The 11,651-nt window shown below is 60.1% G+C and overlaps 1 protein-coding gene across 1 annotated transcript; it reads left to right on the top strand.

Moving 5' to 3' along the window:
- The first annotated feature begins 1,160 nt into the window (after window positions 1–1,160).
- TMEM35B (transmembrane protein 35B) lies at window positions 1,161–11,367 on the top strand. The gene is made up of 3 exons (XM_075908515.2): window positions 1,161–1,374; window positions 6,656–6,836; window positions 9,862–11,367. Exons 1-3 carry the CDS (start codon window positions 1,267–1,269, stop codon window positions 9,990–9,992), a joined length of 420 nt encoding a protein of 139 aa, XP_075764630.1. The 5' UTR covers window positions 1,161–1,266; the 3' UTR covers window positions 9,993–11,367.
- Window positions 11,368–11,651: the final 284 nt, after the last annotated feature.

Below are 11,651 nucleotides of genomic sequence, written 5' to 3'. Positions count from 1 at the left end.
TTTGCCCATAGTTCAGCCACATATAGACAAACATTTGGTATCCACACAAAATACATGCTTCTAACTTCACATACCGACATTACACAATCACATGAATAGCATATATGGAATCAGAAGAAAGTAGGCTTCTATTTGACACCTCACATGGCCCTCCCCTTTGTGCCACTTTTGGGGCCAACACCCCCCAATGGGTGCAGCAGTGATATGTCTGCTCCCCTCAAAATCCAGTAACGTGACAGGCTCTCCCTCCCCCTAGCATTGGGGAGCCAGTACCCCAGCCCGCTGCTGCATCCCTTCTCTGCACCTGCACCCTTCCTCCCACCCCCAGCAGGCTCCTGCATCCTACCGCCTTCCCAGACCCCCCCCCAACCTCACTTCCTGGCAGTCCCTTCCCACACACTGAACCCCTCATTTTTGGCTCTGCCCCAGACTCTGCTGTGTGAGAGGGGAACACGGGGAGGGTCTTTCTACTTCTCAGCAGGGGGGTCTCATCAGTGGGGAGGGAAGGGTTGGATTTTGCTGCTTCTCACTCTCTGAGTTTTCTGTGGGTCAGCACCCCCCAGCCCCAAAAACCTTCCCCAACTCCTGGAAGAGTGTGTGTGTGGGGGGGGGAGGTTAATAGTCCTGCCCCGGGCCCCATAAAACCAAAGGACAGTGCTGGCTCTGGGGGAGTTGGCTCCAGCTCTCCATAGCTCCCCACTGGGCAAAACCCCTGCTAGGCCTGCCGTGGGGGGCAGGGCCGCATTATGACTCTCGTGGGCCCTAGACACTTTTGCCTTCGTGGGCCCCTTCCTCCATAACAAAAAATATTAACAAATATTTTTGATATAACTTTAAATACTTCAACATTTTATCCCCTCCCCACCCCCTGTTTTGGGCAAAATGGAATAGAGTTTCGTGGGCCCTCCAAGTTTCTTTTTTTTTTCTGATGTGAGAAAAGAATTAAAACATTTTCTTCCACCCTCCAAGTTCATTTTTCTTCTCCTGATTTTAAAAGAAATCGAAACATTTTCGTGGGCCCCTAAAAGCAGCGTGGGCCCTAGGCACTGTGCCTACGGGATAAGGCGGCGCTGCAGCGGGGGGAATCCGGCAGGGGGCGGAGCCACAGGAGGGCGGAGCCACGGGCCCGGCGGGGGATGCCCAGAGCGCGGGACGAGCCGCCCACGGGGCGGGTCCCTGCCCAGCCGCCCGCGCTCCTGGGTCCCTCCCCAGCCGCCCGCGCTCCTGGGGCAGCTGCAGCCGCGCCGCGAGAGCCCCGGGCGCGCCATGGCGCTCGTCTTCCCCGCCATCCGGGTGCTGCTCGGCCTCTTCTTCCTGCTCACCGGGGCGGTGAAGCTCACGGAGCAGATCTCGCCGGAGCTCTACCAGCAGCTGGTGAGCAGGCTCCGGGGGGCCGGTGCGTGGGCTGGGCTCGGCTGCGGGGGCGCCTGCAAGCGGCAGGGCCGGGCTCGGGGCCCCCGGGAGCGCCCCCAGTCCCTTGCTGCCCGGGCTGGTGGGGACCCGCGTGGGCCTGCCCCGAGCTGGCCCCTAGTGGGGCCGGGTGGGTTTCGCGTCTCGCCCGCTGCTGCCGCCTCGGAGCGTGGGGCGCCCTGGCTTGGAGCCCCGAGCCCGCGGCCGCCCCCTCGGGTCGGGATTCTCCGCAGCGGCAGGCCCGGCAAGTCTCCGTCTCCCTCCACGAGGGGAGGCTCGTTGGGTCTTTCAATCGCCCCCCCCTCTGATGCCCCCCCCCCGTGCGTCTACCCCCCGCCCATTGCACCCCGAGAGTGTGGGGCGCCCCCTCCCCGGGTTACAGGGCCCCGCGAAGGAAAGTGCCCCGCGTGCAGCGGGGGGAAAGATTTACCCGTCGGAGCTGGTATGGAGCGAGATCAAAACCCCCGCTGAGCGCTGCCCTCTGCCCCAAAGCTCCTGCCTTGCCCCTTCAGCTTAGGGCGGCGAAACTGGCTGGGAACGGAGAAGTTACCTTTGCTTCCCCCTGGCTGGTTTGGGTGTCTAACAAAAGCCCCTTGCCCTGTCCCCTTTAGTTAGCAAGTTCCACCGGGGAAAACAAAGAGGGGGAGGGAAGATTTGTAAACCCGCAGCTGGTAGGGCCAGAGGAGCTATGGGAAAGAGCTGTCAATATCTTGAGGTGGGGTGGTCTAGTGGCTAGAGCACGTGGCTCAGGCAGCTAGGTTCTGTTTCCCGCCTCTGTCACTTCTGGGGCAGGTCACTTTCCCACTCTGTGCCTCAGTTTCTCCTCCCGTTCTTGTCTGCTGAGAGAGCCCCTCCCTTGGAAAAACTCAGGCATGTCCCTCTAAGAAGGGACCGTCCCAGCAACCCCCCCTTCCAGACCCTAATGGTGAGGTGCTGCCCATCTGCACCCCATCTCACAACAGATGCCAGCAGTTCAGTTGCAGAGGAGTCAAGAACAGTATTTACTAGGTGCGGGTTTGTTTTTTAAAGCCGTCCTGAGCAACTCCCCCATCCAAAAACACATTTCTTGCCAGCCCTGGGTCAAAGCCCTGAGCTTGTGTTTGCTTTTGTGCCTCTTAAGAGCCGTGCACCGCCAGTTGCAGTGCTTGATAACCGCTACAAAGGCCCCGCCTACGCTACAGACCTTTGCCCACATAGCCAGTGTCAGGCGGCTTGACAAGGTGTGATCCTTGACCAGCACGGCTGTGCTGGCAGCAAAAGAGCAAAAAAGCTGCCTGTTCACGGGTCAGGCATGTTCCACTGAGTGTGAGCAAAGTGCAGTGTTGCTGGAATATCCATGTCCGCACGAGGAACACGTGGCTGGTCTGGAACCCTGGCACGCCTATGCTGGCAAAGTGTTCCTGGTGTAGACAGAAACAACAGAGTCTGTTCTTAGGTGTCACTGGACGGCAAACTTTGCAGTTACGAGGGATGTAAAATCCCATTTGATTGGTTAACCAGTGAAACCTTAGCCGATTAAAGGGGACATGGTCGGGGGGGGGGGATCACTCCAGCAGCACTGGGTTGGAGCAGCCAGTTGGCCACCTGCCTGAGGGGTGTCCCACGGACAATGCCTGCTCTGGCTAACTGGAGCGGCCCCTGTCTGCGGTGGGCCCCCTATGTGGCTGACGCAGTCCACTGCCCGTGGCAGGCGGGGAGCTGCTCCAGCCCCCAGTGGTTCATGGGAACTGTTCACATCCCTAACAGATGCTCACTTGACATGCTCAGATACAGGCACGCCTCTTGTAACAGTGCAGGGAGGTCCCCAGAGCTTCTTTGGTGCTGGAGCAGGTGGGACTGAGGCCTAAAGGAGGGATGTCCCTTAAAAGCCAGGCCTGGGGGTGAACGAGGGAGCGGAATGTGCAAACACGGTGTCTTCTCTTCCGTGCCCATCAGGGCGGCTTTTGCTGCTGCAAAGTTTCATGGCGAGTCGTGTGGAAACAGCAAACCGCACACACGCGCAGAGCAAGAAATGCGCTCGGGGTGGCTTTGTGTGTCTAATAGGACCTGCCGGCCTCTAGCTCCGCTCTTGTGCCCTTTGTGAGGTTGGGACTGAACGAATCAACCATGTTTTGCTTGCGCGTGAGAAGAGAAATTCCTTGGCTCAGGTGAGTTTGTGGGTTGAGTTTTTCCAGCTGGGCGTGTGCACTGCTGCTCTGACTTCGGGATGGTTTATTCCCAGAGCTAAATCACTCCTCCAGCCGTAGTTTTTGCCAGCTGGCAGTGTTGCTCTTTAGCCACAGAAAAACAAGCTATAGAGACAAAGAGCTGGAAGCCTCTGCTCTTTGCTCCTTCGTTGCCTGTTGGCCTCAGCTTAAATCAAAGTTAATCTCAGTTTCTGCAGAGCCCTTGGTCAGGGAACGACCAAGCACTGTTGGGTGCTCCTGGAAAATTGCCATAACAGCATCACACCACTAACAGACAGTAAGGTGCGGGGGGGGGAGCCATATGTGGCCCCCCCCCCCCCCCGCATGCTGGGAAGCGGCCCCCAAGGCTCTGGGCTTCCTCCCCCAGTATCAGGGAGCCAGTGCTGACAATCCAGCCCTGTGCCCATCCCACCCACGCCCCCAGCCCACTCCTGCACCCTCCCGCCCACACCCCATGCCTGTTTCCTGGCAGCCCCCTCCCATACACTGAACCTCTCATTTTTTGGAGCTTATGAGCGGGCCACAAAATCTAGTAGCCCAGGCCTCCCAGGCACTGGTGTGCGAGGGGATTGTGGGGGCTGTGCTTTCCGCTTCTCAGTTGGGAGCGACATCAGCAAGGTGTTGGGTTTCTAAAATTTTTTTCACGTCTCACCTTTGTGCGACTGATTTTTCTGTGGGACTCCCAGCCACTCCCCCTGCCCGGCTTTTGCAAGCGACCAGAGGCTCCCAGCGCCAATCGCGGCCCCGCCTCCCAGATGGGAGCCTCTGGCTGCGTGCAGAAGCCAGGCAGGGGAGTGACTCCCGCCCCCGCCCCGCCCGGTTTCTGCTCACAACTAAAGGGAGTGCCTGCTGGGGGCGCGGCCCGAAGGACTCCGGCTGTGGCCAGTGGCTGCTGCCCCTCTCCCCCCCCCGCCAGCTCTGCTCTCCCCCCTTCCTCCCGTCTAGCCCCGTCCCCCTCCCAGCTGGTTCTCTCCCCCCCTGCCCCCGGCCCGCCCACGATCAAGTGTCTCCATTTTTTTGGCGGGATCTACCTGGCAACCCCACCTGTAGGTACCATGTACCCCTGGTGGGGGAAGGAGACTTTGTGTGCTCCCCCAGGCCAATCGGGGGCTGGGGATGGAGGAGCACGTGAAGAGTCTTACACCCCCCCTTCCCTACCCTGCCAGGGGTATGCAATGCCTAGAAGGAACCCCCTGCTGTTTTGAACAGCTGGTGGCTCCCTCTAGGTGCCGCGCACCCATGGCTGGAGGAAGAGGCTTCACACGCTTCCCCACCCCCGGGTCTCAATTGACCTGGGGCCAGGGGTGGGACAGGATGGCCGCAGGCCAGATCAAAGAGCTTGGTGGGCTGGATTCAATCTTACCCAAGCCTGTACTACATGTTGAAGCTCTCCAATCCGGCACTCTCTGGTCCGGCAACATCCGTGGTCTGGCATGATTTATGTGAGCCAGATGTCCACTTATCCTGGGTGTGGCCAAGTTTCCCACGGTCCCATAAAGTTTGTTTACAGCCACCAGTCCTGGCTCTCCGGGTTCTGTGCTGTGATTTAGCTCCAATTCACCCCTAAATGTCTTCTAAGAGCCCAGCGAGCCATGGAAGTGTTGGTCATGCTGCTAGACAATATTGACCGTACGTGGTTCTCTGGTTCAGCACTGGTGAGGTCCTGAGGGTGCCAGATTACAGAGGTTCAACCTGTACCACTATGTGGTTTCTGTTGTTATCACCCTCTTGTCCTGTATCCTCGCTGGTACGTAAGTTTGCTGGGCTTGCTGAGGAATTGCTACATGTGAGCGTGAGCGAGAGTTTCTTAATCTTGGTTTAACAAACTGTTACCTGGAGGAAGCTGTGTTAGTTTCTATAAGCAGCTCCCGCTGCGGCCATGGTGGCGTCTGAAAGCGTGAGCCTCTGGTGAAAACTGATGAGATGCGAACCAGCCTTTGTGGGGGTGACCGGGGCTCCCGTGCCCCTGGACTGTAAATCTGTCCGAGAAAACCCTCCTTGGACAGTTTGCTCCCTGGGGATATTAAACACTCAGCCTGCTACCGAGCCAGCTCCGTGCCCAGCGGAAAGCAGGGAGCAGGTGCGGGGAGTGGATGGCTTAGTGGTCTGTATGGCATTGAGGATAAGAATCGAGGCGGGTCGCTGTGACGTTGGTGTGCTCCGGCAGGCTGGCTTTTCCTTCTGGCCTGGCAGCACTGAGTCCCTGCTGTCCAAACAGGACTTAGTACCCAGAGTGGGAAGCCGCATGAGCCCCATTCCATAGACAGGGGAAGCAATTGGTTCACAGTGACACTGATTTAGTGTCATAGCTCAGGGGAGAACCCAGGAGTCCGGGCTGCCTCAGCCCCCCACTCAATGCATTGGCATAACCCATAGAATTAAAATTCCCTAAGGAGTTTGTGGGGAGGATACTTAATTTGCCCCCCTTCCACAGGAAAGAACCTCCGGCCCATCCACAAGCAGCTGAGCAGTGCAGGTTGGAGACAGTGCTGCCTCAAATCTTTCCCATCCCTGTGTGGAATACATTTATCACTGTGCACTGAGCCATGGGTGAATGTGCACCACCAGTAGATACCGAAACCTAGCTCTGGGTGCTCTGCTAATCAGCTGGGCAGCATTGGACTCTCCCGAACGGCCCCACAAGTGCCCAGCTTACAGGGACCAGGGGTGGGAGCCACGTGTCATGGAGTTCCATGTGCTGGGTGCGGGTTGCCCAGATCTGCTGGGAAAGGCCTTGGTTCCTTCCCGCTGCTTGCTGAGACCAGGCTCCGTGGCAGGAGCACGTGGCAGTGTCTGGAAGGGGAGGGCCCGGCACGCTGCTGCTGTGCCGTCTGCACTATGCGCAGCCGCTATGTATGCTGCCAGGCTGGCTCAGGTAGAGTCACCTGCAGGCTCCAGGGAGCCCGCAACACCCTGCTCCTCTCCTAACCCCCCATGCAGAAGAGAGCCGCCTGTCTCCTTTCTCCCATGCACCGTGTCTGAGCAGCTGACGTGTCAGGGGCCGGAGGGAACCGCCGCGGCCCGGTGCCTTCGGACTGACGCTCCCTTCCCCTTTCCAGAAGTCCCAGTTTGTGCAGTTCGCTGACGTCTTCCCCCTGAAGGAGTTTGGCTACAAGCCGGAGCCGGAGCAGTACCTGCAGGTGGTCGGCTGGATCGAGGTGGTGGCCGGGGCTCTCCTGGCCTTTGGGCCCCAGCTCCTGCAGGAGATCAGCAACTTCGTGCTCACCATCGTCATGATTGGTAGGTGCTGGCCGCCAGGCTCCTGTGGGGAGCTGGCCAGCGGGGCTTGTGCCGGGGAGTTCCCCAGCCCTGCTACCCTCACCTCTCCCCGCCCCTCCTATCAGGGTGCGCTGGCTTGCACTGGGGAAGCCCCCAAATTGATCTTTTTCTCCTCCCCATCCTCCAGAGCGCTCTGGGCAAAGGGTGTGGATTCCCTTTGGAGCGTGTCTGGTGGGCGGTGCCCTCTCCCTCCCCGGGTGCAAGATCTCACACTGTCCCCAGCCCCTGCAAAGTCAGGCTCTGCCTACTTGATTCCTGCTGCATGCCCAAGTGGTGCCCTGGCCTAGATGTGGCCTATTGACCCTGCTGCAAGATGCCCAGTGTCCAGAGCCAGGGACAGTAAAGGTCAGTGAGGTCCCAGAACTTGGCAGGTTGATTGTTCCCTGCTCGAGGCTTCCAGGGGCTTTGCCCAGCTGCAGGAACGGGGGCTCCCACTAAGGCCTGCCTGGCTACTCAGCCTCGATTTTCCATCCCCCGGGGGAGGCTTGAGAGCTGCCCTCCATCATCTTCCCAGTCACGCCTGTCGGCCAGCTCTCAAGCCTCCCCCGGCTCTCGGTGGTTACTAGGGATGTAAGCGTGCGGCTGTTTCAACGAACAGCCGATGAGCACGAGCCTGGCGGTTACCCAAACGGCAATACGGCTGCACGGGACTCCCAGGGAGCCCAGCTGCTGCCCTGCGCTGCTGCCTCTGATACAGAGGCAGCTGCGTGGGGCAGCAGGCAGGAGCTGGTACTTGCAGGGAACTGGCTTAAAAGCTGGCTCCTGGCCTGCACTGGCTCCAGGGAGGCCGTCTGCCACCCCGTGCTGCTGCTTTTGTGTCAGCTGGCTCCCCGGAAGCAGGGTGGCAGGCAGGAGCGTAAGATCCCACTCCACTCTGCCCCGTCTAGCTCAGCCCTGTGGCCAGCACTGAGCGGTTTTACTGCTGCTGCTTTGACCAGGCCAGCGGTTTAAAGCCACGTTTGGATTCCTTTGACCCTTGCTCCATGCCATCCCACTCGGGGGTGGGGTTGGGGCCATCTGCTCTGGGGAAGGGCAGCGGGGGCTTTACGTTCCCTCCGGGGTTCTGGAATCAGCTCCGCCCCCTCTCGCATAAATTAGCACATCCCCTGGGGCTCCTCTAAATTTACCGCCTCCCGTGGGCTGCTCCCCCAGCCCAGAATAGCTGCCCCTTCCTCCCCGCTGCAGGGTGAGCCTAGCAGAGCCGTGGGGCAGGCAGCATCCTATGCAGTGACCCTCCCCCCGCTATTCCGCGGAGGCTGCAGCATCAGGAGCGTTGGCTCTAAGGCCGCCTGGGGAGCCGCCGCCCGCGGAGTCCCCTCTCTCTAGCTGAGCCAGGGATGTTCCAGGGATAATTCAGAGCTCATGCAGTCGGTGATCATAGAATCATAGAATACTAGGACTGGAAGGGACCTCGAGGGGTCATCGAGTCCAGTCCCCTGCCCTCATGGCAGGACCAAATTCTGTCTAGATCATCCCTGATAGACATTTATCTAACCTGCTCTTAAATATCTCCAGAGATGGGGATTCCACAACCTCCCTGGGCAATTTATTCCAGTGTTTCACCACCCTGACAGGCAGGAAGTTTTTCCCTAACGTCCAACCTAAACCTCCCTTGCTGCAGTTTAAGCCCCTTGCTTCTTGTTCTAATGCCTGGTGGCTGCAGGTGTTTGCTGTCGCCAGCTGCCCCAGCGCCGCCCAGCATGGCGGGGGAGGATGTGCCACGAGGGCAGAGCCTGTGAACCTGTGTCCCTCCCTCCCCTGCTGCCCTGCTCCCAGCATCCTTGTCCGTAGGCAGCCGGGGCTGCTTCCCCGAGGGGAGTGTTGAGTGCGGCTGCCCAGGGGGAGTTCCAGTGGTTGGGTGCCCCAGTGGCGCTTGACATGAGAGTGAGACGTGGGGGGGCTAATGGAGAGACCCATGGCGATAAATCCTTGGCCAGGCCCTGTGAAACCTCAGCCTGCCCAGACTGGAGTGGGGCCTGGCCCCTTGGGGTTCAGGGGCTCCAAAATTTTCCACCCCCTGAAGAAAACCCTCTGCGCCCAACCCAGGGAGGTGCCGCCTGCCTGAGACAGTAGCTCCTAGGTATGAACTGCCCCTCTCCATCTCGTAGGGCAGGAGTGGGCAATAATTTTTAATGTGGGGGGGGGGATGACTCCAAGATTTTGGCAAGTGGTCAAGGGCTGCACTTCTATGGGAGGGGGTGTGGGGTCTGGGATGGAGGTTGGGGGAGGAGACCGAGGTGCAGGAGAGGGTGTGGGGTCTAAGAGGGAGTTTGGGTGCAGGAGGGAGTAGGGGCTTGGGGTGCAGGGCTCAGGAGAGGATAAGGATGCAGATGAGGATTCTGGCCTGGGAGAGGAACTCGGGGGGGAGGGCAGAGTCTGGGAGGGAGTTGTGACTTGGGAGAAGAGGGGGAAAGGGGTTCAGAGGATTTTGGTGGTGGTCTGGGGCAGGTAGTTGGGGGGAGAAAGGGGGTGGGGTGCCAGAGGCAGGCTCTGGCTGGGAGGTGCTGACCTAGGTGGCTCCCAGCCAGCAGCCCTGCAGGAACCTGAGGCAGGCAGGCTGCTGCAGTTTGTGGCTTGTGGGCTGCCTGCTCCACGTGGCTCTGCTCCGGGAGGCTTCACATGGTGTCCCTGCCTCCAGCACAATTTCTCAGCTCCTGTTGGCTAGAAACTGGCCAGTGAGAGCGGAGAGATTTTGCTGGGGGCAGAACAGCGCACAGAGCCTCCCGCCTCCCTCCTCAACATCCAGAGCAGAGAGAAGCCAACTGTTTAACGCATGAGCTGCTCTGTGCCAAAGGGTCCTGGCGGGGTAACCCGAGGCTTGGCAGGCTGGATTCAGCCCGCTGGCCGCCTCCTGCCCACCCCATCATAGGGTCTGTTGACTCTGAAGTGTAATGACAACAGTTGGAAGCCATGTGGCCCCCTTGTGGCTCTGAAGTTTCTTCCCCTGACTCTTCCCTGGCATGTTTCTTTCTCTGTCTCCCCCCAGGTGCCATCTACACCCTGCTGGTGCTGAAGGAGCCCTTGGCCATGTGTGCACCGGCCACGGTCTGCCTAGGCCTCCTGCTGCTGCTCAACATCCGAGGAAAGGGAGGCAGGGCCAAGTCCAAGTTTGAGTGACTGGCGCGAAGTGGGGGCGCTGGGGCGACAGAACATGACGTCCTGCCCCAAACAAAGTGGGGCTCGGAGGTGGCTCCCTGCCAATGAACTCGCAGCTTGTACGCCCCGCAAACGCCACAGCTCCTGGCGAGGGACCAGCAGGCCCTGCTGGGGGAACGGGCCCAGGGCTGACTAATCTAGTGGGGAGAGGGAGGGGGGAAGGGGTTGGGGTACCCGCTGCTGCTGTGTGCAGAGCTGCTGCCCGGCTGGAAGCTTGGCTCAGAGGAGGGGAAGTTTCTCCAGGCTTTGAAGACGGTCCCGTCCTGACCCGCCAGCGGGTAACTGGGGTGGGGGGCATGGTGCTGTGACCTCAGCGGGGGAAGCTCTGGGGTCTGCCCCACATGGGGCACAGCAGCGTGAGTTCCCACAAGGATCCCCCTCCTGCATGACAAGGGGAAGGGGAGGGGCCCAAGTTCCCCTGGCCTAGCAAGCCCTTCACCTCTGTCACACTATGTTGGTGGGGAGTCCCCCTGGGAACCGAGCTGAGACCCAGCAAACTCACCTCGCGTCCAGACCGCTCCAGGCTGGATTTGAACCGCGGACCCTAGCGCCGCCCTGGCTCTAATCCCCATCTTGGCCCCGTGGGGCGCGTAGTGGGGATCTCCGCCGCTCTCATTCCGCGGGAGACGCAGGCAGCTTGGGTTGGCGGGGGAACAGCGGAGGTGGATGCAGACTTTGGCTCCTGGCCAGGGGAGTGACACGGACGAATTCCGGGCAGCGGGGACGAAGGAGGAATCTTCCGACCCTGCAACCTCCTGGCTGCTCAGAGCCATGGGAGATGCAGCCTCAGTCTTGGGAGGTGCCGGGAGGCTACGGATCTTGTTGTCTCTGGGTTCTCCGGGGTGGGTATCTTGGGCGCTCTCCTCCTAGACACCTGTGACTCCCGCCCCGGATCCTCCTCCATCCAGGTCAGCCCCAGACCTGCACTCAGGTACATCGGCCATATGTCCTGCCCTCTTCATTCTCCAGGCCTTCTGGGGCAGACCTGCAGGGTCCCCATGCGCTCCCCTCATCCCTGGGCTCCTTCCTTGGGCTGCTAGACTTCCAGTGATTCCCACCTTGCCTTTTTCCTGCTACCCAAACCTGCTTCTCCAATGAGGCCCCATCCTGCGCCCAGCCGAGAGCAGACACGGTGCATTGGGAGCTGGATATGGCACCGGCCTGGGAAGCTCTGCAGGGGCTTGGGGGCTGCCCGCTTGCTCTGTGGCTAAGCATTGCATGGTGGTGTCTGCCCCTTGGAGCTGTCTGGCCAGGCTGCAGGGGAGGAGGTGGTCTGATTCTGCTTGGTGGGGGGCTGCATGGTGCTGATTTTTAAATAAACCCTCTATTTCCACCATGCTGGCTCTTCTCCTGCCCCTCGGGCTCTTCTGCCAATGCATGGGGTCGGCACGATGGACTGCGTCAGCCTCGCCCCTGGGGCACGGGAGAGGTGCTGGCGGTGGGGTGCTGAGACCCACAGCCCATGTGGGCAAGGTGTGTGGATGAGCTGGGTGTCTAGGGAGACTCCCTGAGCATGCCCTGGAGGGGCAGCGGGGTGCCTGCCTGCTGATCTAGCTGTGTCCTGGGCTGGGTGCAGGTGGGGCTGGCAGGAAGGGGGTAGCTAGGCTGAGCTTGCCCATA

This window comes from Pelodiscus sinensis, chromosome 26 (genome assembly GCF_052426305.1).
Source record: "Pelodiscus sinensis isolate ZL-2025 chromosome 26, ASM5242630v1, whole genome shotgun sequence".
NCBI classification, from domain to species: Eukaryota; Metazoa; Chordata; order Testudines; family Trionychidae; genus Pelodiscus; species Pelodiscus sinensis.
The sequence above is the reverse complement of the archived record's forward strand: the minus strand, read 5'-3'. Positions and strand labels throughout refer to the sequence as shown.